This window comes from Sciurus vulgaris (assembly GCF_902686455.1).
Source record: "Sciurus vulgaris genome assembly, chromosome: 5".
Classification (NCBI taxonomy): Eukaryota; Metazoa; Chordata; class Mammalia; order Rodentia; family Sciuridae; genus Sciurus; species Sciurus vulgaris.
In genome coordinates this window covers 102,017,436-102,043,123 of record NC_136465.1, presented here as the reverse complement: position 1 = coordinate 102,043,123, position 25,688 = coordinate 102,017,436, and the positions used below count along the sequence as shown (strand labels likewise).

At 36.2% G+C, this 25,688-nt stretch overlaps 1 protein-coding gene and 1 long non-coding RNA gene across 2 annotated transcripts in view; both read left to right on the top strand.

Moving 5' to 3' along the window:
• The window catches only part of LOC306660854, a 610,682-nt gene that overhangs the window by 264,601 nt on the left and 320,393 nt on the right, over nucleotides 1-25,688 (top strand). The window lies entirely within an intron of this gene.
• Nucleotides 1-25,688, top strand: part of CPNE8 (copine 8) — a 199,266-nt gene that overhangs the window by 10,426 nt on the left and 163,152 nt on the right. Inside the window, exons 2-3 of the mRNA XM_079139378.1 lie at nucleotides 18,581-18,621; nucleotides 19,852-19,898. Of these exons, the coding sequence (XP_078995504.1) occupies nucleotides 18,581-18,621; nucleotides 19,852-19,898 (88 nt within the window). The remainder of the gene's footprint in view (nucleotides 1-18,580; nucleotides 18,622-19,851; nucleotides 19,899-25,688) is intronic.

Genomic DNA, 25,688 nt, shown 5'->3' with positions numbered 1-25,688 from the left:
AGAAGTTGCTTATAATTGATTTTTATGCCAGTGGTTTCATTCAAAGCCTTTTTGTAAGCTTTGGGAAATGAAGGCATACTTAACATTATTAGTGATCTTTTCTCTTAATTGATAATTTAAACGAGCAAATGTAAGCATATTTTTGAGAGAATTTTGAAATATACTCCTTAAAAGATGATTGATTTTCAACTTAAGATTTGTCATGTAACTTAGTTTTTCTTTGTTTGTGTTAAATCATATTTTATTCCATTTCTGCCATTGGAATGCCATTTAAATAGTGTTTTGTTTTCTTATGCCACAGAGCAAAGTGCACTTAGGATCCCTGAGCTTTCGTTGCTTCTGTAATTAGTTTTGTGACTTTACAATTGTTCTACTTCTCTGCATCTCAGTTCCCATAGAAAGGTTTGGTCCCTGGCTCAGATGATCTGTTATGTCACTTGGAGCTTTAAAATTCTATAATAGAAGAAACAGAACCTTGAAATGAAATGTAGACATGCTCTAGTTTAAGGAAATCTTGTGACTGTCCATGCCCATTTGCAAACTTGCTAACCCCGGGTGGTTTATAAAACAAACAAACAAAAAGCAAAGGATAGGGCCTGGGTTGAAGCTCAGTGGTAGAGTGCTTGCCTAGCATGTGTGAGGCACTTGGTTCTAGTCTCAGCACCACATATAAATAAATGAATAAAACAAAGGTTTAAAAAAAAAAAAGGATATTTCACCTCTCAAAACATTTATCTTAGAATTTCTTTTAAGCAGATGATTTCATTGATGTATTAAAATGATATTCATTAATAATTTTTAATACTAAATGTATGGAGAAAATGAGATATAGTACTATTTAGTGAAGAGCTTTAGGATCATGGAAATTTATTATCTGAGTGTTTTAATAAATGAAAGTTAGTGAAGAAAGGTCAATAGGAAAAAGTAGGATTAACATGTAGAGAAATCTTAATTTCTTCCATCATAGTATGATTTTATTGACATGGTATGCATGATTTCCTGAACATAGGCTCTTAAGTCTTTGTGTGACCTCATGAGACTCTGAAAACTTAGGACTTAATTTTAGTGTCTGAGAATTGCTTAAAAAGCTACCATGATAGATGATTTTAAGTGCCAGCCATGTGCTATTTCAAAGTCCTCATTTTACTAAACTCCCCAAAGGGGTGTCAAGTTCTGCTGTCACTGTTCTAGTTTTTCCTCTCAGTAGAAACCTATAGCTAGCTTTCTTCATTTTAGAAATGAACAGTGTTTGATATTAATAGATACCTGTGCCTTTCCTGCAATTTACTTTTATAATACGTTCTTTTTTTTTTTCCATATATTTTCATTTATGACCTTGTGACAAATCAAATGTTCAGTAGAGATGGCAAATGGATTTGGTTTTGTGTGCTACCTGGTCAGTTGTTGCTGAGTTGCCTAAAGTCATCTGGAGGAGTTCAGAGGGGACATCAGGGCTTGGTGGAAAAGAGTTGACTTGAGAAAAAGTACATTATACTGTTTGGCATGTGTACTGTTAGTTCTCTATCAACACTTGACTTACTGTGTTTCATAAACCTTACAGTTTCAGCATATTGTGCTTTTTTTCCCTCCCTTCTGGAATATTTTTTTTCCCTTCCATATTTTTTAAATTGGTGCATTATAGTTGTACATACTGATGGGATTTGTTGTTCTATATTTGTACATGCACATAATATAATAATATAGTTTAGCCAGCACTTCCCTGCTCCCTCCTCACCTCCCACCCCCTTGATCCCTTTCCTATATGGATCTCACTCTGATTGTAGTGAGATGCACCCCCATCTTTCTTTTTCCTTTTTAGGTTCCACATATGAGAGAAAACATAGGACCCTTGACCTTCTGAGTTTGACTTATTTTGCTTAAAATAATGTCCTCTAGTTCTATCCATTTTCCTTCAGATGACATAATTTCATTTTTCTTTTTGACTGAATAAAACTCTAATGAGTTTACCACCGCATTGTCTTTATCCATTCATCTGTTGATGGACACCTATGCTGGTTCCATAGTTTGGCTATTGTGAATTGTGCTGCTATAAAGATGGATGTGCATGTACTGGGTCATATGGTGGTTCCATTCTTAGTCTTCTGAGGAATCTCCATATTGATTTTCATAGTGGTTGTACTAATTTACAATCCCACCAACTGTGTAAAAGTGTTCCTTTTTCCAGCATTTATCATTGTTTATATTCTTGATGATATCCATTCTGACTGGTGTGGGATGAAATCTGTCAGCACATTCATGTTAAATTGCCTTGTCAGTCACTGAGACTCTCCAGTGTCTGCCACCTCCTTTCCATTTCTGCCACTATCTGCTGGTTCAGGAAGTAGTCACTAGTCAAAGTGGAGTATTTGCTAATGTCCGCCTTCCTTCCTTCCTCCCTCCCTCCCTCCCTCCCTCCCTCCCTCCCTCCCTTCCTTCCTTCCTTCCTTCCTTCCTTCCTTCCTTCCTTCCTTCCTTCCTTCCTTCCTCCCTCCCTCCCTTCCTCCCTCCCTTCCTCCCTTCCTCCCTTCCTCCCTTCCTCCCTTCCTTCCATACTTGGGGTTGAACCCAGGACTGCTCTACCACTGAGCATCTGTCTTTTTTATAGGCATGCACCACCATAGCTGGACAAATTTCTAATTCATATCCACTTCCCATCATAGTTGATACTGTCTTGCAGCCTGGAAGCCTTTGCCTATTTCTGTTTGCAGTTTGTTGTCAAGGTTGACCCTGAAAGAACTCATGTTTTACTAAATTCCTGAAAATGGAATTGATTCCTTTCTCTGAGTTCCCACACTACATTTCTTGTACTTTAATTGAATTCATACTTAAAATTATTCAGAGTTTTGCATGTCTGTGTCCTCAATCAGCTATAAATGTACGTGTTTTGTTATTAGCATAAAGTCTAACTTTGTGCTTTGTATATGAAGTATTTTTAATACAATAAATTTTTGCCACTTGATGAACAAATTGGAAAAATGAATCTGGATATACATGAACTTGGGTATGTTTACATCCTTAAAAATAGTTTACACAGTAAGGGTAATAAAATAATTGATTATACCAGTACAATTTAATAAAAATATAATCACTTAATTTTACTCATAGAGCATATCTAAGTAAGAAAATAAATGAACATATATATCAACCAAGAAATATTCTGTCTTGGGAAAAATATTTTTAATAACTTATTTGGTGAGCTGATGAGGTGCAGCAGTGTTTGATGGTTTTACTTGGTATAATCTATGGTACAGAGAGCTGCTTGGTGGTCTAGCCTCTTGAGGGAGCAATAGTTTACTTTTATGCTGATGTTCTCTCTTCCAGACCCTCTGTATTTGCTCCAACAATTTTCACTTTGTACCACAGAGTGCAAACGAATTTTCAAAAAGCTCAAATTCAGTAACAAAATAAAGTCTCAAGAATGGTAAGATGGAAGAAAATAATACAACAGAAACTGTTTTCAAGGGCCCAAGTGAAAAATGAATGAGTTTACTTAATCAAGTCACTGCCCATAAATCATGCCATTTCTCACACTTGTCTGGCTCTAAAGTTTTGTGGGATTGTCTGAGTAATTTCCTAAGTGCTTCTAACAGCTGAAGAACCTAAGTGCTCAATTGATTATATTTAGCCTAAAATGTTGTCATGCCTGATTAGATCAAGTCTTCTCAGAGGCACAGATCTCACTAATGGTTGTTTTGATGAGGGCGATGAATAGGTGAATTAGTTTAATACATGGTGATGATGATGAACAAATCCAAGCCCACATATGAGACTCCTTGATTTTTTAAAAAATGCATTTATTGTGTAGTTGTATCTTTTTTTGGGGGGGGCATGGTCTAAACCATCTTTTCTCATTTTCTCGATAGGAGTATCGTCATAATTGCCTCAGAGGGTTTTTAAACCATGTATGGGCACTCTTAAAAATTCGAATTCCCTTCCCTACAAGGAACTAAGTCCTTTCCATAGTTTTCTCTATGTTCTGACTCTAGTAAACTCCTGTCAGTTGAGCCTTAAGCCCTCAGTGTCTGTCCCTTCTGCTTCCATATATCCCTTGAACATGGCTGACTATGCTGCTGACTGGTCCAGGCCAAACTGATTTTTAGAGAGACCAGGGTACATGTTCCTTGACTCTTGGAAACTGACATCTTGTCTGGCCACCTGCTCCTCCTTGTCATTAGTCCTGCACTTTGGGCTGGTAGGGCCCAGTTAAAAATGGCAATTACCATTATATAATGGCTCTCTCATTGAGAATTCTTTAATTGCCTATGTAACAGGGATCTTTCAAATCCTGGCCCAACTTTTCAGCCTCATCTCTCTATGTCCACCACCCTCCTCCTCTGCACTGTTCCCTCCAAACTCTCAAACTCTGAGCCACGTCAGATCACTTTCATTTCCTGAGAGCACCTGTGATGAACAGTGTTCTCTTTTGTGAGCAACTCCCTCATCTTACCTGAGGGAGTCCACTGATGGTGCACATATCCCTCTCATTGAGAAGACTTTTCCTGAACCTTCAGATAGAAATGACTCCTCCTTTCTTTCCCTAATTCGTAACAAATTTATTTTACACATCCCACATTTGCTGCACATACTTGTTTACAAATCTGTCCCCTTAATGAAATATAAATAATCTAGGTCCAGGAGCCCATGTGTTCATCTCACAGTCTCCCAACACTAAATCCTTTTTCATTCTGGCGCTCAGTAACTTAGTGCTTGTTGAGTAAACATTTATAAGCGTATCAGACAGCTATTGAATTATAAATTCTCATAGAGCAGATACTGTGTCTTACCTAGATTCTGGTCAAATGCCTTTACGTGTTCAGAAGTGCTTAATAATTCATTCAGTGTATAGTTGAAGAAAGGAGAGGAGAGCATCTCAGATGAATGAGAACCATGTATAGCATCAATTGATTTAAAAAAAAAAAAAAAAAAGCAGAACGAAGAAGACTTGACTAAGTAAGTGCCAATGCCGGTTTCATTCCATTGTTTTTTAGGGTTTGTGGAAGTGTCTATAGATTAGGTTTGTAGTTGCAATTGTTGTTGTTTATTTATTTTAGTTAGATGAGTGCTTTTGAGTAGGGATACATTCTAAACACTTGTGGTGAGTATGACAGATGCATATTAGGGAATTATTTTCAAGCTTCCTATTTCAGTGGGTCATTTATGCTTATACACAAATTCTCATTCCACATTAATTCCTCCTGTTTAAACTCTGTTGTGGAGTCTGCAGAGCTGAGATTGCTGTTGGGAACATTTGAATTATTCAGTGATTCAAGCAAGTTGCAGAAGAGAGAAACACCCCTGCCAACCTAGCTAGACCTTTCTAGGCATATTATTGTTCTCACTGGTGTAGTCAGTGAGTGAATCTTAAAGGTGGCTTACACAAGGCAAACCTGCATATAAAGATTTTCTTTTGAAGTGTAAACATGTGGAACCTGAAGATGCATGAGGTTTTCACCCTTATGTTGTTCAACAGCTGATGGATAAAGAAACAAAAAGTTAGGAGACCTGGACATCAGAGCATCATGTTTGAGGAGTGCCTGGAAGAAATATCTGTGCTGATGTTGGTTAAAGTATTGTAGTCCTCAGCTTTCTACTTCCTGGTGATTTGCAGACTTGTCACAGTCATTAGCACTCACTTCTAGGACCAAACATGCTTCAGGCATTGACGTTAGGAGAAATAAATACCAAAAGACTACTAATCTATCCAATTGTCTAAAATATGTGGAAACATATTGCCAACTTAGCTGTTAGTGAGTGAGTTGAAATATTGTCACTGTTTTCAGAGTAGGCATGAAGAGGGATTGGGGAAAATGTTGATATGAAATTCAAGTGTGTGACATTAGGTGAGTGTATGAAGGAGCAGAGCAAAAGTTAAGAGCTAGAGAGATCTGGTTTTAAATTGCAGCTCCATTAGCAACTATGAGAATACAGATAAATTAATCTCTCTGTGCTTTTATTTATGAATAGGAATAGAAATTGCTTCCCATATAGTTGTTATGAGGATTATAGGATATAATGTCAATAAACTATTTTGAAAGTTCATGTCACTTGGCAAGAAATTCCTATTTTTATATTGGCATTAAATTGAAATGGTTGGAAAGCAGTGGATCACATCATGAAGATAGTCAAGGCTCTCTAAAGATATCTAAAAGTCTAACAATGTTTAGAAAGGTACATGATCATTATAAAAATACACAGAAAACCAAACCAAGCTGTTGCAAAGAGCAAAAGAGAAAGTACAGATCTACCCAACTACCCCATCCATTAATAAGTAAGTCATGCCAGGCAGTCATCTTTCTCTGCATTTATTTAGATACATGTGAGGCACATTTCCATTGAAATCCATGTTATGACTGCCACTTGCCACCACCAGCGGGACAAATGACACGTACTCTTCAGAAGTTCATGAAGCAGCTTCCGCTTTATTCGGATAACATCCTCAATATATAAGCAGTCTCATGCATATGCAGTTGTAACCAGATATGTCCATCCAATCCTATTAAAGGTTAAGCGATCACGAGCTCAAGCATACATGTAAGATATATCTGTCCACGCGCTAAGCAGCTGAACTAATTATCATACAGCCAATGGTAAACACTTCCTGTTTTTCTCAAGGCGCATTCAGCACACCCTTTGGCTATCTGCCAGTCGCCATCTTTGGATGCATGTGGCGTAACCCTGGGCCCCGGGTCTTGCCCTCCACAATGACCACTTAGCTAAGATGAAAATCCAACTATTTTTTAAAAATTTCTACTCCAGATATTAACACTTGAGTATGACTTCCTCTTAGCAGCTGGTACTCTCTGCCTGGAGAACATCTTACCACATGAATGACCTACACTGTGGGTAGGTCACCTTACCAAGTGAATGACCTCTACACAGATCCAGGGTCCAGGTTGACTGTTTGATGCCTTGTCTTTGAATCTGGGTTTCTAATAAGACCTCCACCCTCTCTAGGAGACAGAATCCAAGCAGGGGCTCCCACTGTATTCTCCATCCCTCAGACCCCAGCTGTCCATCTCATAAAGAAATCATGATTGTCCCTTTTTTTGTTTTTCCAGGAAGCTCTTTGGCCTTTTTTAATTTCATGGAGGCAGATAGGAACTTGAAGGGACAGCATTACCTACCAACCCTGTGAGCTGTAGGCCACATTAGCCTCAACATTATTGTGTTTGCTTTTTCCCCTAGTTGCTTTTTCTAGTTTTACTGTATGCTGGGATAGTCTAAGGGCATTATTGACTAACTCATTTATTCTTTGAACAACTCTATGAAGCAGATTCGGTTATCATCTCCTTTTTTTTTTTTTTTTTTTTAACAGATGATAAAGTAAACCACAGAAAATTTAGTGTATACAATACTGAGTGGTTGAACTAGTGAGTCCCATATCTGTGATTGTAATGATGTACTATGCTTCCTCTTCAATGCTAAATTTTCACTAAAATTCTTCAGAACATTAATATTTTGGGGGAATCCAATCTTTTTAATCAGTTTTAATTTGATGACTATTTAGTTTTATCCAAATTTCTAAAAGCGTTATATAGTATGTAATATGTAACTATATAAGTGAGAAGAATGTCATTGTATATACATATTATTTACTTCTGCACTTGATAGCTTAGACTCTATTTCCAGAAAATAGATTGGCATATCAAAAGGACTGTACATTTGCCATTTTGACAAACATTTTAAAACTTTGAAAAATAGATCAAAATGGATTTCTACCTTGTTTTGTGAGAATATCATTTCCCCACAGACTCTCCTATCTTAGTAAACTGAATACTTATCCATATAAAACTGCACAAACCTCCTTCTTCAGGACAGTAACTTTCTAACAACATTCACTAATGAAATCGTAGTATCATGGCCACAGGAGCGAGCCCTCTCTCTTCCTCTTCAGCTCATCTGACTCTCGCTTTCTTCTCTTGTCTCAGGGCCTTTGCAGTTATATTATCTGCCTAGCACACTCTATGACAAGATCTTCCCATGCTTGCCTGTTTTCACTTTCTCAGTTCAAATGTTGTGCCAGAGAGGCCTTCCCTGAACTGAGCCTCTTAAGCACTTTCACACTGCTTGATTTTAATGTCTCTGCTGTTGTTAACACTAACAGAAATACAAGTGGCTACCTCTCTATGGGTTGTATCTTTCCTCTCCTCTGGAAAGTGAACTCAATATCAGGCCTTCAGGTTCTCTTAGGCTATTTTATGCCTCCTTCCTAGAACAGTGGCTGTTACATAACAGATGTTCAGTAAATATGTGTTGAAAGAAAGAGGGATTGTGGTTTAATGAGTGTGACCCTTCTTGATCACAATGTATTACTTAATTTATATATATCCAGCCACAGTTGATTGTTTCAGAGGTAGGCATCCTTAAAGCTGGGAGTAAATTCATGACATTTGGTGATTGTAATGAAGAAAAAGATGGCAGCTCTTCTCAGGTGCCAGAATTATAAAATGCAAAGCTTAAGATCTCTAGGCATCTGTGTTTCCTTCCATGTGGACAAGAGAAGTAGAAGAAACAGTTAAAAAAGAGCTGATAACAAGGCACACATAAAAAGTTTTGCTATCTATGTCCTTGTTTTAACTCTTTTCATAGGGTCAGCTGCATGGATTTTCACCATAGATTTCTCTTTTTCTGTCACAACTAAATAAGCCCTAATATGACACTTGCTACTGAGAAGCTAGTATTTGTCTATCTCACAAGAGAAAACTAGCTTTTTATTTATTTGTATGTCAATGCTCATTATTGAGAATGAACTTCATTGAATATGCTCAAAGACCAACTGTGTTTCTTCTTTTATAAAATAAAATGTTAAATTCTTTAGCCAATTTTTTTCTTATGAGGTGCTTATAGTTTTTCTCAGTAATTTAGAGAATGTTTCGTATTTTTACATTCATTTTTATCTGATATATGTAGCAGATATTGTATTTTAACTTTAATTTTTGAATCGTTTTTGTATAGAATTTTAAAATGCATTAGTTATCAAATAGTTTAGTCTTTCCTCTGGTCTTTGTTTGAAGCTTATGAGATACTCTTAACACTAAGGTTTCAAAAATGATATATGTTCTTCCTATCTTGTCCAATTACTTCTGGTTGATAATATATTTTCTGCTATTTACTTTAAAATAGTTTAGCAGTGTTATAGATGTGTGTTTTAGGCAGTAAAGTTAAACCCAAATCATCTTAATCAGGATAACATACTTTGGATGTGATGAGATAGTGTTTAAAGTTTAACTGTAAATCCACATGTTGGAGTGGCTGCTCTGGACCAGTACACCATCAATGGTTAATGAGCACCAGAGGTGGTGTAATTATTATGGATGTTAGAAGTGTTTTTTTCATTTTTACTGGTGAAACGTATGGTAATCAGATGTGTGGATTAACAACTTCATACCACCATATGGTTATAATAAAAAAGACAGGCAATAGTAAGTATTGTAGAGAATTTGGAGAAGTTGAAATCCTCATACACTGATGGTAGGAATATAAAATAGTGTATGTAACCACTTGGGGAAAACTGTGGCAGCTCCTCCAAATGTGACAAGTCTAATTACTGTAGGCTCAACAATTCTACTGCTCGGTATGTACCCACCAGAAATGAACCATGTGTCTGCATAAAAACTTGTATATAAACCTTCATGGCAGCATTATCTACATGGGAACAAATACCACACCCAAATGCCTAACAACTGATGAAAAATATGTGGTTTGATTAGGCAATGGAATTATTGGCCATAAAATTATTTGGCCATAAAAAGAAATGAAGTAGTGATTCATGCTATAACATGGATGAATCTTAAAAATGTTATGCTTAGTGAAAGGAGCTGCTCATAAAAGATCATATTATGTGATTCCATTTATATGAAATAACTATAAGTAGGAAATAAAGGAAGACAGATGACTTGTTTCCAGAGACTGGGTAAAATGGAATAGAGTATGAGTGTTAACAGGCACAATAGTTTTTTTGGGGGAGGGAGGAAGAGATAAAAATGTTCTAAAACTAAATGGAGGTGATAGTTGCACAATTCTGTGTATATGTTATAAACTAAATTGTACCTTTTGAAAAGACAATTTCATAGTACAAGAATCATTTGAGTAATGCTGTTATGAAAAAAGATATGTGGATTGCTTAACGACAGATAGATGGACATATATTCTGAGAAATGCATTCTCAGGCAATTTCATCCTTGTGCAAACATCACAGAGTTTATCTACATGAACCCTGATGGTATAGCATACTACACACCTAGGTTACCATGGCACACACACACACATATACACACTGTATAGCCATGATGAACAAAACACACATCAGGCATAAGAGAAAATGGTGCAGTCAAGAGGGGCTGTAGACGTGAGATGTGTCAGTGTGCTGCTGGCTTAATTACAGAAAATTTTCTTATATATAACTAACAGAAGTATACTCCAAAATAACACTGATTAGTATAGCAAATGCATAAACCAATAAATCATATATTGTCATTATTGAATATTATGTGGTATGTATGATTCTATGGGCTCTACTGTTATACAGCTGGCAGTGCAGTAGGTTTGTTTTCACTAGCATCACCACAAACTAAACATGAGTGTTGGTCTGTGATGTTGGAATGGCTGTGATGCCACTACGTGATATGAGTTCTTCAGCTACAGTATGACCTCATGGGATCACTGTTGCATTTGCAGCCCATCCTTGATTATGACTATGTTGCTAGAGTGAACAGGTCACACATGCCTAGTGAGCCCTTGCTTATGCCTTGTAGGGTAGTCCCCTGGACTTAAGGACTCCTTAAATCCTGTGTATTGAATGTTTAGAGAATTATCTACACTGATAATTATAGAAACTCAGATAAATCATGCCACCAGAATGTAGTCACATCTGCCTTAAAGTGCTGTTTGGAGTGTCTGAAAAGATGGAGCTGGAAGGTGATCAAACTCAGAGCGTATTATGTGACTGTTTAGGGTCCTGCTTGCTAATGAGTGTCTCTTTGTTACATTTGGTCTGAGACTTGCTCTGGGAGTGCAGTTATAGTGAAAGAGAGCTGCCTAACCCTCACATACTTCAGCAAGGGAAGATAGCAGATAATTATAAAAAGCCTGAATTGGAAAAACAATTATTCATAGTTGATAACCCAGGAAAATTATTGACCTTCACCTATTCCCCATGCTTGCAATCACTTTACTGAATTATCTATTAATTTTAAAAGTTTTTATTAGTTAATTCTCTTGTTTTTCTCTATGCAAAATTAAATCTTCTACAAGTAAAACATTTTTTTTCTAATTCTTTTTATTTTATATCGTATTCTCTAGACCTTCCAAAATGATGCCAAATGATAAAATCCTTTGTAGCTCTAATTTTCTTGTCAATAAGTGCAACCAATAGTCAATATAATCAATACAAACTTCAAATATCAAAGTCAAAATATAAGGTCCGTATAAATTTTAAAATTAAAAGATCAATAAAAAATGTATCTTAAGCACTTCTGTGGCTTTGATCACTGTATTTAACCTCTCTGAATTATGTAATCTCATGTGGAAAATGAATTCTGCCAATAATCACTACTTATTGCCACTCTGGTGAGAGTTAGATGAAATGGTTTATTTAAAGATTTGAGCTCAGAGCCTAGAACTGGCTCAATGAATAAATAGTAGGTTTGGAATTTGTGATATAGGTTCATTTTGAGTGCAGTGGGGCATGTTGGAGGGAATGATCCATTCTTCATGCCTAGGTGGCAACTATGGGAGAGGTTGAAAGAGGTCGGTATGGAAATTTCTGGGGGAGAGAGTGTTGTGGATAGGTAGTTTAGGAACTGCAGAAATTGAAATGTCTGGAAAAGAGTCTATGAAATACATGGGTAGAGGTACCCCCAGAAACACAGCCAGGTCTATATTTTAGTCAGAATGTAGCTAGTGTTTAGTGCTATGTAATGAGTTTGGTTAGGTGTGGTGGTGCACACTGGAAGCTCCAGCTACTGTGGAGACTGAGCCAAAGGAACTCAAGTTCAAGGCCACCTTGGCAACTTAACAAGACACTGTCTCAATTAAAAAGTAAAAAGGGTTGGGGATGTAGGTTGCGGGTAGAATCCTCAATCTCTAGTACTTAAACAAAAAAGGAATTCAGAATTTCTGTTAGGCAATGAATTTTACGCAAGGGAGCCATTTGTTCAGGTATTTTCTGTTGAGAAGTTCCTTTAGGAGGGATCCTGGTGAATGAACTGGGAGATTGGAAGCTAGAAGACCCATTAAGAAATTTAAGACTGCTGACGTGGTGGTGTATGCCTGTAATCCCAGCGGCTCAGGAGGCTGAGACAGGAGGATGGTGAGTTCAAAGTCAGCCTTAGCAAAAGCGAGGCACTAAGCAACTCAGTGAGACCCTGTCTTCAAATAAAATACAAAATAGGGCTGGGAATGTGACTCAGTGGTCGAGTGCCCCTGAGTTCAATCCCTGGTCCCCTGCCACCTGGGGGAAAAAAAAAAAAAAAAAAAAAAAAAACAAAGAAAGAAGAAATGTAAGACTGGGAAAGTAGCTGGCATTGGAAGCACAGGTCATGGTGGTAGAAGCTTTAAGGTTAAAGAGAGAGGAAAAAGGGAAGGTGACCAGGGAGTCTTGCTTAGAAAAGTAGGTGGACAGTGTTGTGGTGTTAGTTTCTTGTGGTTATTGTAACAAATCCTTACAAAGTTGTTGGGTTAAAGGAACTGAAATTTATGATTTTTCACAGTTTTGGAGGCCAGAAGTCCTAAATCAGAGTCAGTGGGCTGAACTCAAGGTTTTAGCAGGGTCATTCTCTACTGGAGGGTCTTAAAAGAGAGAATACTTGCTTTTCCTTTTCTAACTCCTGGTAGTTGTTGGCATACCTTGATCTGTGACCACATTACTCTAATCTTCAAAGCCAGAAGATGAAGGGCTCTCTGTTCACATCTCAATATCTACTCCTCTGTTGGTATCAAATCTCCCTGCACTTTCCTCTTATAAGGATGCATGTGATTGTAATTATGACCCACCCAGAGAACCCAGGATAATCTCCTCATCTCCAGATTCATAGTATAGTCACATCTGCAAAGACTTTTTTTTTTTCCTTTTCCCAAATAAGGCCCTATCTATAGGTTCTGGCAATTAGAACTTGATTATTTCACCTTATTTCACTTTCTACAGTTGCCATTTACCAGGATAGGAAATACAGGAGCTGTGAGATTGGGGAAAGGTAGTGAACTAAATTTTGTACTTGAGTTTCAAGTTTTTAAGAAGGACCATATCCCACGGTCTCTTTTTTTTAAATCCATTTTTAAAAACAGACAAGTTCTATCTCTTTTCCCCCACCGAACTCAAGGATTGCATACTGTACTTTCTTCTGGAAACTATATCACCCTGAATTAATCCCACATTTCTTCAGATCATTAGATTCTGTTTATCTCACGTTAACCAGAGTAACTTGTCAGATGTGACAAAGCTGGGCTTCTTTTAAGTAATTTCCAAAAGTATCAATCACAATCTAATGCCTCATAAGAAATACTACAAATGTTGTCTTTCCCTCAAATATTTTAGTGACTGAACCAAACTTTACTCATGAAGAAGTTGAAACTGTATTTTTTATACTGGCCTTTTCAGCTCAGTGGCACTAATAAATAAATGTTTGGAATAAACAGCAAAAACTGCAAAATGAAGTTTCTTTTTTGTGTGGAGTAATACCTGTCATTTGTGATAAAGTTCCACCTGTGTGCTCAGGCTATCAGAGGAAGCTGTTGAGACAAATTTTTAGTCTATTTGTGCAACTTCACATCTAAAAGTCTATTCTTACTTTCTTGAAAGCTGGATAATCTTGTTAAGTACTTTCCAATGACCCTATCTTTCAAAATTACTTGGTATCTTAGATTCTAGTTGAATTTAGCTTTTCAGCAAGTTTCAGTTTCAAAATACTTCTTTTTTTTTTTTTTTTTTTTTTCCCATTTCCAAACCTCTTTTTGCCTGTGCACAGTCTGTCTCCTTTTACCACAGCAGTTGTAGTTTGGAGAAAAAATATTTTTTCTTTAAATACGTATACTGAATTTCCAGAGATAATATTTGTTCAATGAGTAAAATAGTGAATAAACGAATCAGAGAAATCAAATGTTACATTCAAATCACTCCTAAGGACTGAGTAAATTTTCTTTCAGTTACTCAATAAATGTTTTGATTTCCTTGCCTTTATAAAAAAAACAAACTCTAAAAACCATTTTTTTTTTTTTTGCATTTAACAAAATGCATGTATAAATAACAACTTCCAAATTCTAGCCCATGAGGTAATGTAATGCCCAAAATAAGAACCTCAGGGATGGCCCAGTGACATGGGGCTCCTTTATAATTCCAATTACACCACCATTCTCACGGGTTTTCAGTTAATGGATTATGTATTAGGGCAAAGGCCCCAAATGCCACCTTCCTCTTCTACTCTGCTTCCCATAATAAAATACCTCACCATAGCTAATGTGAAAAAAGTTGATGATTTTGATTATATAAGATTTTGATTAGATAAGAGACTCATTTATTCAGCAGGTGTTTGGCTTCTGCTTGTGTTTGAGCTTTTGCTAGTTTCTGAGCCTAAGCAATATTTGGTAAAGACTTTGCAAGCTGCCAGTAGTCCAGACAGTACCCTGAAAAATAGGCAAATAAAGGCTCTTAATAATTGTCAAATTTTAATTAAGCCCAGATTTGTTCTGCTTATTGGTACAGGACAATTTTCAGGAGAGACTGTATGACTCAGAAATGTTGGTCTCTGTCACGTGTGGAAAATTTATGCTGGACAGTGTTTGTAAAGTGATAAGGCATTGTTGACTCTAAATATTTATTAGCCCTATTTATATCTCCATAGGAAATTACATAGATTGGTTTTTATCCTTTGCCTCTGTTTATTAGCTCTATTTCTACTCCTATTAAAAAAATTAGTGGAATAGTTCCACCCAGGTATAGCAGTGAAGTCCTCTCTATGTGTTGTTGGAGCTTGGCTGGTGCTTTTTGGAACTTACTCCATCCCTTAAATATGAGGACTTACTCTGTAAAACACATATAATGTATGGTTTCCAAGCTAGTAATTTAAAAGGTCACAGTCAAATTGCTATTACACTGAAACTATTAACTTTGGAATTCATATAAATACCAAGTAGATTTTCTTTTACAAGTTGCATCTGTGGTAGGATGATATTTGTTTCTTTTTTGAAAAGAGTACTTGTTAGTTGGTTTCAGTTACTGAGTAGAAAAGAGGGAGCAGGAGATCTGCAACAATTGGGTGACCTACAGGTCACTTTTAGTCCATCTGTTCCTTAAATAGGTCATGTTGTAATGCTCATTTTATGTATGAGGAATTTGAAGATTTTATTTTCTATTATTCAAACTTCATCCTATATAAATAAAAAAGAATACTTGAGCCTTTTAAAACTAATATATATTTCAGAATACATATTTATTTGTTTAGATTATTTTAATTTTGTATAAATAGCTATAAATTGTTTTGTTTGTTTCATAGTATGGTTTACAAAATAATTGGAGTAAGAGTCATCCACTCACCTGATTTTTTTGTTGTTGTTGTAGCTGAATCAGTTTGACTGTTTTTAGGTTTACTGTACTTTCTCCTCATTACACACTGTTATTTTATTTACCACCCGATTTTGCTACTGAATTGTTTCTGAGTTTGTTATTCCACTAAAGTTCAGGCTCCTTGAAATCAGGGAATGTATCTTTAATATTTATTGTATGTTTGGTAGTGCTTTGTTAGGTCTTGAACATTCAATATTTGCTTGAAAAGTACTTTCAGAATTGTGCAGAAGTTTAAAGAGAATTGCTATTTTTCAGTTAGAAAAAGGCAACCTGAGATATCACTTTAAGAGGCTGCCTGGCTGTTAAGTATGAGAGTCAGAATACCAATGGACAATAAACAACTGGCATTGATATTCTCCCCTCAGCATATTTTCTGGGCTAATAACTGAATGGGAAACTTTCTTAAAATAGGAAAGTGGCTTGTTGAGCATTAAATTGGAGGAGGCAGATTACACATGAGCTGACTTAGTGTTGTCATCAGGGAGAATAGGTGGGTGCTCTACTATATGGGACTAATAGCCCTAAGTCCCCTTTCCTAAGGACAGGAAAGGGGACAGGAAGGGAATCCTTTCCCTTGAAGGCTCCTAGAAAGGTGTTACTAAATTCTCACTTATCTGCTGTCTTATTGTAGATGTATAAAATATGCCTTTTCCATTAGCCCCATATTTCCTGATACTGGTTAGAGCTTAACTGTCTAGGACTCAGTTTTAGTTGTGTTGTTTTGATCATCTTCTTTTAAGTCCAGAGACCAGGGATTTAATTGGAATTTGAGGATGAGTGGTTACTAGAACAAGTTGGCCAGTTCACTTACAATTTTGATTATGTATTTCTCCAGGTATTATTTCTAATTCATACACTGTTTTTCTAGAACTTTTTTTTTTTCCCAAGAACTTGTTTTCTTCCTTGTTTTGGCTACATCTGCATTTATAATAGAAAGACAGACAAATTCAGAATTTTTAACCGAATGTTGAAGTTCAATATCATGTTATAAAACTACATGCATAAAATTATGAGAATCTTAACTCAAGCCAAGAACGACCCATGGAGGGAAAAGTAACCTTGCCATCTGTAAAGCCAGTTGAAGTAGGATTTGTGTTTTTGTGTGTGTGTTTAAAAGTGAATTACACAGAAAACAGACTTTTCTATGAATAAGTGTAGTTATGTTTGGACTCTCATTCTGGTTTTTTCTCTTCATTTCTTTCCTGTTTTTGGTCTAACGGAATTGTAAAGTTAAATTTCATGGAGTTTTACTTCTCATCACACAAATATTTTTTGTTTGATTTTGCCTTGCCATTATGTGTTATGGATCATAATTGTGGGAAGAAACAATGTAATGAATAAAGTCTTTTTGTTAAGGATATTAATATCTGTTGGTGATAAAAAAATCCCTTATTTTATATTTGTAATTAGCAATGTAATTTGTCCTTTCATAACCAAGGCACTGAAATTGCATAATTTTCCTCTAAGTACGTATATCAAGGCACTGAAATTGCATTATTTTCCTCAAAGTACGTATATAGCTTAGTTTTAGAGTCTTAACCACACTGCAGGATTTTGCTCTATCTCTTGAATTTCGTGAACTCTGAAAGAAAGAGCTTAATTAACATTTTCTTAGGATACTTAATGAGCAAAAGCTGGAGCCACAGGAAGGGTTAGAGAATTTCCACTCAAGTGGAGATCTAGCTTTGTAAATATAATATCACAGTAATTTTTCAAATGGAAATGTTCTAATTTACTGTTTGCCAACCATTACTGGAGTCATGGTGTCTGGCTTAGGGGACAGAAAGGATTATTTTAATTTGATTTCTGACTAGTGTTCTTTTTATCTGACTTAATTCCAAATATAAATGTATCTGATGTTTTCTTTCTAGGAATATTTCAAAACATGATTCCATTTTATGATCTGTGCTTCATTGTTCTGTTGAATGTGTTTTTATTTTTCTCAGTGTTCAGTAATTCAGTGGAAGCAGTAGTGTTTGAGAACCTGAATGAAGTAAAAAAGAATATCAGGTTGATATGAAAAAAAGAAGGCCTGTTCAGATATCAAAGTTCTGAAAGAGACACACACAGGAGTAGTGGTCCTGTGGAGGAGTAAGACAACTTGAGCACGAGATTTTCATTAAAGTATTAGAGACAGAAATATAATTTAGCTATTAAAATTATTCCCAATAAGTCAAGGATGAATGTGAAGTACAAATCTGAACTTTTGGAACCCTCAAGTCATCACTATAGATAACCATTTTTCAGAAAAGGATGTAGCTTTTAAAGAAGTCAGTTTTCATTGAGTTTTTTTTTTTAATTCAATAATTGCCTCCCTTGTTGACCAGAACATACTGAACTTAAGTTTTTATTAATTTTTATTAACAGTAACTTAAGTTACTGTTATGAGGTATAGGACTGTTACTACCACAGAGGATAACAGCATACCTTAATATCCACTTTCTGATTTACTTCTTTCATAGATATATAAATATGTACAAGAAAAGGTGCTGATAATGGTCTTGTTTACTTGTTTAATCTTTTCCTTAATGGAAAAGAATATTTACCCAAGGTCTGTATGTTCATCTTAAATTTCCAAACTGTAATAGTGACATAAAACTCATCCGGGTAGATGTGACAAATGGCAGGAGACAGTCCTTCACTACTGTGTTCTAACAGATCGTGGGCTATGAGTTCCAAACAGTTTTGCATTTTTAATAACTCACATTTCAATTCAGGAAGTATTTCTGAGCATCTGTAGTTCTAATGAAAATTTAGAAATAAATCTGAAACAGTTACTTCTTTCAAAGAGTGTGGAGAGTTCATGTTGGTTAACTGCAAGGCAAGACTGAGGTAGTAAATCCACACCCTACCCAGCTTCCTGTTTGGTGATATTCAGACCTTGAGCACATTTTTACAGAGTAATGCATATATATGTATATATACATATTTCATATATATATACATTTTATACATTTATGTAAGTATAAATGGAAATATTTGGCCTTATACCCATTTAACATTTTCTGTTTTATTCAACAGAAATCTTCTTGACAGAGACACCTTTTCTAAATCTGATCCAAGTAAGTATATGTTAATTTGCTTTTTGATACAGCCTATTTATTTTAATTACTTGATTTTGCAAAAGTTATGTGAAATGCGTAGTTCTTATCTAAATCCTAGAAAGAGGGAGATGGTCCCAAGCTTTGCTTGCTTATCTACCTGGGCAGTACTATGGCTAAAGATGAAGTGGCTTATCACTTTGAGAATAAGGAAATGCAGATGGTTCCTACATAGGACAGTTTACTTTGAAATTAAAACTTCATGATATGGTCACATGATAGAAATACCATTGGAAAGACAGAAGTAGTAGGCCATAATTTTTAAGAGTTTAAGTTACAGAAATAATACTTCTTAAAAAAAAAATTGAAGCAGGATAAAAGGCATACCAACTAGTGAAATGCATGGCTTCTGCCATGAGCTGAGTTTGATGACTAAGTAGAGATATTAAAACTTACAAATAACTTGTAAAATGAAAAGCGTAGTTTGAATTAGAAAACGGCAGAAGTGTGTAAATGAAATAGTGTTCTAAATCTCATATTTAGAAATTGATGTACAGGAGTTCTGTGTCTCTGCAATGTATAAACAACACAGTTAATTACAGGAAAACGTTTTATGTCAGGTTCTGGAAGATTCTTGAAGTTGTCATTAGCGGGGGAAGGCATTACAATTTTGAGATATTAAAAAGTCTTGGGGTTTATTTTACAAGTAGAAGAGATGCTTTTTATCCCTTAATCTTTACCCAAAGCTCTTAATCTCCCTTTCTTGGACTCCCTTTATTGATTCATAGAATTTTTTACCTATTTAAAAATATTGAGGGTGGATGTGGTAATTATTAAATCGAAAGTATGATTTGTCCCAGTTTGTCCCTCTTATGATGGCTTTGAGCACTTTAAATATCTTAGGAGAAATTTGACTTATATTCATTAACACACTGACATACTTCAAATTATTAAATTATAGTTTGAAAATTTATCTATATCTGTACTTAATATAAAGATAATAGCAAGTAATTATTGTGTTCTTTACATGTCAAACTGTATGCATATTGAGTTCCAAAGGTCTAATATAGTTTGTTCTCTGCTTCTTTAAAATAATTTTTAACTGTTTTATGATTGACTAGCAATTTTCTTGCCAGGGAGTTAGACATTTAATTGTGATGTAGCTTTCGGACAATTGTAAAAGAAATTCTATGCATTCACATCTGGTGTTTATAAGAGACATTTATATATGTATTTTCTCTTCTTTTGTAGTTTGTGTCTTATATGTACAAGGAGTTGGAAATAAAGAATGGAGAGAGGTAAGATAAAGAGTATTTAAAAAATCACTGTGCTGGAAGATATAGTATAAGCTCTATTTTAACAATTTAATCAAATGGAACTTCCCAGTTTTTAAGTTTTTTCAATACAAAGGTTTTATCTTTCTTTTTATGACAGTTATCTTTCCATCATATTTTTAATACTACTGAATGCTTATGAGTGTTAAACTTATTTATGAGCTTCTTGTGAAATAGTCTAGACCTGAGATTTCTGTTTGCCTTGGCCAAGTATTGTATTATGGTCTACTTCACATGATATCTCCTGTAAGTATGTGGACTTAGTCTCCCACTCGGAGATCAACTGATTTTCATAAAATTCCACATAAAAGGGTTTTGTGTTGTCCTTAATATCAAATATCACATGACTTTTTCCAGTTATTTGTTTGAAAATAAAGTAGAAACTCAGTTTCCTAATAAAAATATTCACTGATGAAGCATAAGCAAAAAGTCTGAACTATCATTTTCATTAATTTATTTTCTAGTGCATCTCCAAGTTAGAATGGAAAGGTGATCACTGGAGGGTGGGTGCATACTAAAACAGGGGACATTCCATGTGTCTGTCATTTCTGGTTATTTCAGGAAGGGAGTGCATTGTTTTAATGGGGTTACTATTTCTCGGTAGATTTCCCTACAGGGATTTGTGCTATTTGTTCTCACAGATTGCTTTGTGTCAACCAAGTTATCGATGCATCTCAATTGTGAGGTAGAGGGTAAGAGTGGATCATTGTAATTTATTGTCATAACTGGGGGAAAAGACATCATTCAAAACTTTTGCTACTGATAATAAGTTGGTAGTCAGTGGATACTGAGCACAAGTTTCTTATGTTACCTTTCCACCACTTTAATAAATACTTGAGATGATCAGCTTATAGAGAAAAGAAGTTTAGTTTGTCTCACAAGTTTTATAAGTTCCCGTCTGTGATGGGTTGGCCCTGTTGCTTTGGATGAAGCAGTACATCCTGTGAGGGATGCGTGACAGAGCAAAATTGCTCACCTCATTGCCAGGAAGCAAAAGGGAGGGAGGAATAGGCTATCATTTTACAATCTCCTTCAAACACTATTGACCTGAACACCTCCCACTAAGCCCTACCTCTTAAAAGTTCCACAATTTCCCAAATGAGGGACCCTGGGGACCAAGTCTTTAACACACGGGCCTTTGGGGGACCTTTATGATCTAACTTATAAAATTCTGTCCCTGGTTTACAAAGGTTCATGTCCATCTCATAATGAAGAATGCATTTAATCCATCTCTAAGAATTAAAAAAATCTTAACTCTTTCATCATTTCTCAAAAGTCTAAGTCTAATCTCCTCTGAGACATAGGCAAACTCAATTGTGAGCTCCAATAAGTAATTAAAGTTACATATTTCCAAGATATAATGGTGGGACTGGCACAGGGTTACATTCCCATCTTCAAAGGGAGGAATAGAAGAATAGAAGGAAATGGTATGAAATAAGACTGAAACCTATCAGGGCAAAAATATTACACTGAAATCTCCATGTCTGGCATCAGGTGTGCACTGTGGCAGGATGTAGGTTCCTAAGGATTTGGGCAGACCCATATACTATGGTCTTATTGTCCATGTGGGCTACAATCAACCTTACCTCTTAAAAATTCTGTGAGCTTCCAATAACACCACCCTGGGATCAACGCTTTAACACATGGTCCTATCCCTTGGGCTGGCTCTGCTTGCTGCCTGCTGCTTTTCCTGAATATTGTTGCATGTTGCTGGCATCTATATCTTCTTGGGATCTCTATTACACCTTGACCTTGAGTCTCACAATTCCATACATTGCCCTGTTAGGGGCTGCTTAAGGGACTTTGACCCTGCAGAACACTGTCTTGCCTCAGGCTTTCATTTGCAGTCTTGGTGAAAGCCTCTTTGACTCCATAATGTTTGCATTCTGCATGCCTGGAAAACCAGCACTGGATAGGTGACACCAGGATTTGCCATCATCTTGAGTTGTACTTGGGCCCATTTGGACCATGATTATAGTGGCTTCTTAGTGCGATGCTGGCCAACTATGAGGAAATGATTCCCTAGTGGGTCCTAGGTGAAGAGGGTACCAAGGACTCTCTTCTCAAAGAATGTCTTGAAAACAAATTTGCATTTTCACATAGTTGGGCCTGTAATTCATGTGATGGCCTTGCAAATTTCTGAGATGCCCCTCAAGATCTTTTCTATTATCCCAGTGCAGAGGTTTCTTTTTATCAGTGCTAATAACTGCACTTTTTTTTTTTTTTTTAAAACATGTGCCTCCTTTTCTGGCCAAGCTGCAAATTTTCTAAAGTTTTCGATTCTGCTCCTCTTTGTGTCTGATTCTCACTTTAAATTTGGCTACAGGCAGCCAATACCTATGCTGCAATTTGAATGCTTTATTACTTTGAAATTTCCTCTGCCAGATAAACTGATCTATCATCTTTAAACTCAGCCTCCTACAACATATCAGGGAATGGACCAAAAGCATCTAAATTCTTTGCCATGTTGTAACAACCATAGTCTTTAAGCAAATTCCAGTACAGTTCTTATTTCCATCTAAAGACTCATCAGCATAGCCTTTACTGTTAACATCTCTATTAGCATTCTGGTCTGAATCACCCAGTAAAGTTCCACTTGCAGCATTTTCGGCCTTTTCTAGCTTGCTTCTCTAAACTTTTCCAAATTTCTCCTGTAAACCAGTTCCAAAGACTTCTCTACGTTGTCATACATGTAGTAATAGTAAAGATCACGCCACTTGTTATCAATATTTTGTTAGTCATCTTACTGTTACTCTAATGGATACCTGTGACAATCAACTTATAAAGAGAAAAGATTTAGTTTAACTCATAGTTCCAAAGGTTCCAGTCCATGATTGGTTGGCCCTATTGCTCTGGTTGAGGGATTAGATCATGGCAGGAGTAGGTGGCAGAGAAAAGAAAGGTGAGTGTGAGATCTCACAATGCCCTCAGGGGCATGCCCCCACTGACTTGAAGACCTTCTGTCAGGCTCTACCTCAGCGGCTCCACCGCCTCCCAGTAGCACCACCCTGGGGACCAAGCCTTTAACTTAGGGGCCTTTGGGGAATATTTAATACCCAAACTAAAGCACTATATCTAATTGCTTTTGAACACTTCTGTATTGTTGTTTAATATTTACCTTGATCTCTACATATTCAAAGGTAAACTTCTCTTCTTTACCCTATGTCTGCTTCATATTTGCTACAAAAATGGCTAATAATATCATCAATCAAAATATAAAGCCAATTTTTATCATCTTCCTCACTTGCCACTTCATTGTCATTTAATCAGTGATCCGGCACTGTGAATTCTCCTTATGAACAAAACAAAACAATAACTCTCATATAAGCCTTGTCCTTTGTTCAGACAAAGGTTGTCTTTTGTCTTCCTTGTTGCAACATTTTCCTGTCTATGCTCCCTTGTCTTTTGTTCATCTTTCTCTTTATTCCTTTGATATTCCTCCTGTAAATCATGCTGTCTGCTATCATTCACTCTTGAGTTCCCTTTCTCAAAAGCCTGGGACAGTCCAATATGGAACTTCTGACTGGCATAGGTGCCAGGCTACATAGGACTTAGCATTTACCAGGTTGTTCAGAACATGGTATTACTTCAGAAACCAAGAGAGGAACCAGGCAGCTGGGTCAATGCAACTCCTAATGATGGAGCAATTAGAAACTTCATTAGGTAAGGGGAGTTTGAGAAAGGACAATAGAAAATATTTCAGAACTGAACTAGGGACTTCATTCTCATTGAGTGCTAAAGGACAGGCTCAACTCCCTTGCTTGATACATTTCCTATTGCTGAAGCAGTGAAATTTAAGTTTCTTACATAACTTACAAGTTCTTTCATAATAGTAATGGTTAACTATTATGGTTAATAATAGTTAACCAATAATGGTTTCAAGCCCTTAACATATATTGACTAATTTAGTTTTTACCACAACTTTAAAAAGTAGAAACTACAACAATCTTTGTTTTATACACGAGGAAATAGAAACACAGGAAAGTTAAGTAATTTGACCACAGTTACTTGGTTGTAAATGATAGAGTGAAGATTTCAACCTAGACTGACTGACTCCAGAGCCATCAGACTACCCTAGTATGCACCATTGCTATCTGATCTCAACCATTACAGTCTGATTTTAGAAATGGGAAGACATTTTATATCTTATTTTAGAGTCTTACTATTACTTTCTTTAGCTCGATCTGAAAGAAAGTCAAGTAGGAAGAAGTTTATTTGTAAAAAGTGATGTATTGTTAAACTGAAACAAAACAGAATATTTTGCTGGAGTAGAAAGTTGGTAAGAGGAGATCATACTCAAACAGGGTATTGAATACAAAGTGAAAATGGAGAAGGTGATGAGTTGTGTAGAATGGGTAGAAGATGGAGATGGGGAGTCACCAGTTGTCTTTGTTTTGTGTTGCTATAACACAATACCACAGGCTGGGTAATTTATAAGGAAAAAAACCCTATTTTTCCTATTTCTGGAGGCTGGAAATCCAGTATCAATGCTGAGGGACCAACATCTTGAGGTGGGGCTTCTTGTTTCATTATCCCATTGTGGAACGTAGAAGGGCAAGAGCATGGGAGGGCTGAACGCGTGAACTCGTTCTTATTACAAGAACCCACTTACTCCATAATGAACCCTCTCCTGAGATGATGGCATTAATCCATTCATGAGGGCATTACCTAATCATCTCTTGAAAGTTCCAGCTCCCAGCATTGCTGCATTGGAGATTTAAGTTTCCTATCCAGGAATTTTGGGAGCATTTTCAAATCATAATATCAATGAACAGACAATTTCAATGACGTTTAAGAGTTAAATGTGTTAAAGAGGGGAGAATGGTATGGAAGAATTGAAAGGACATGCCAGATGCAACAGACAAACATTGTGTAGCATTTAGCGACTAAAGGAACTTGCTGGGAAAGAGAAAGGGATGAGAAAGTGAAATATACATTTGTTAGTAATCCCTATAAAACATTTTGAGGACAGTTTTCTTTTATTGAGAACCATGCACTGGATCTCAGTGACTCTGTTTCCTCATCTGTAACATGAGGGATGATGATGATGATTCTGTGTTACATGTTGTTCTGATGATGAAATGGTAACTACTGATAATAGTATCTGGTACATAGGAAGCACTTATACCATTAAAAATACATTTGGATTCCAAGACATTAAGCGACTTGCCTTAAAAAAAAATAGCAAGTGGCAGGTAAGTAAATTGCAACAGTATATAATTTTATAAAATTCTTTACACAAGCTCAGCAGTTGATGGGAAAATGACCTATGGGATTTACTTGGCCTCAAACCTAATCTGAAGCTGTGGTGTTACACAGCTGCTAAAAAGCTAATGCAATCTGAGGCTGCTTTGATGGATGTGCAGTGCTCTACATCAAGGAAGATAATGCTGTTATGTTGAACCATATGAAATTGTCAGTTTTGTAGGTCAAAAGTGGTTGAATATTGGCAATTTCTTGTGATTCAAAGCATGACTATTGTATTTTGCTCTGGTGGGAGCAAATTTGGAATGTTACTTTTTCAGTTATGCATTTCAGTCCATCAAAATGCCAAGTATGGCCAAATACCTTGGTGCATACCTATAATCCCAGTGACTGGGAGGCTGAGGCAGGAGGATCCCAAGTTGGAGACCAGCCTGACCATTTTTGCAAGATCCTGTCTCAAAATAAAAAGATGTGATTTAGTGGTAGCAAGCTTTCATCTCAAGTATTGCCAAAAACAAAAACAAAAACAAAAAAACAAAAAAAGTATGT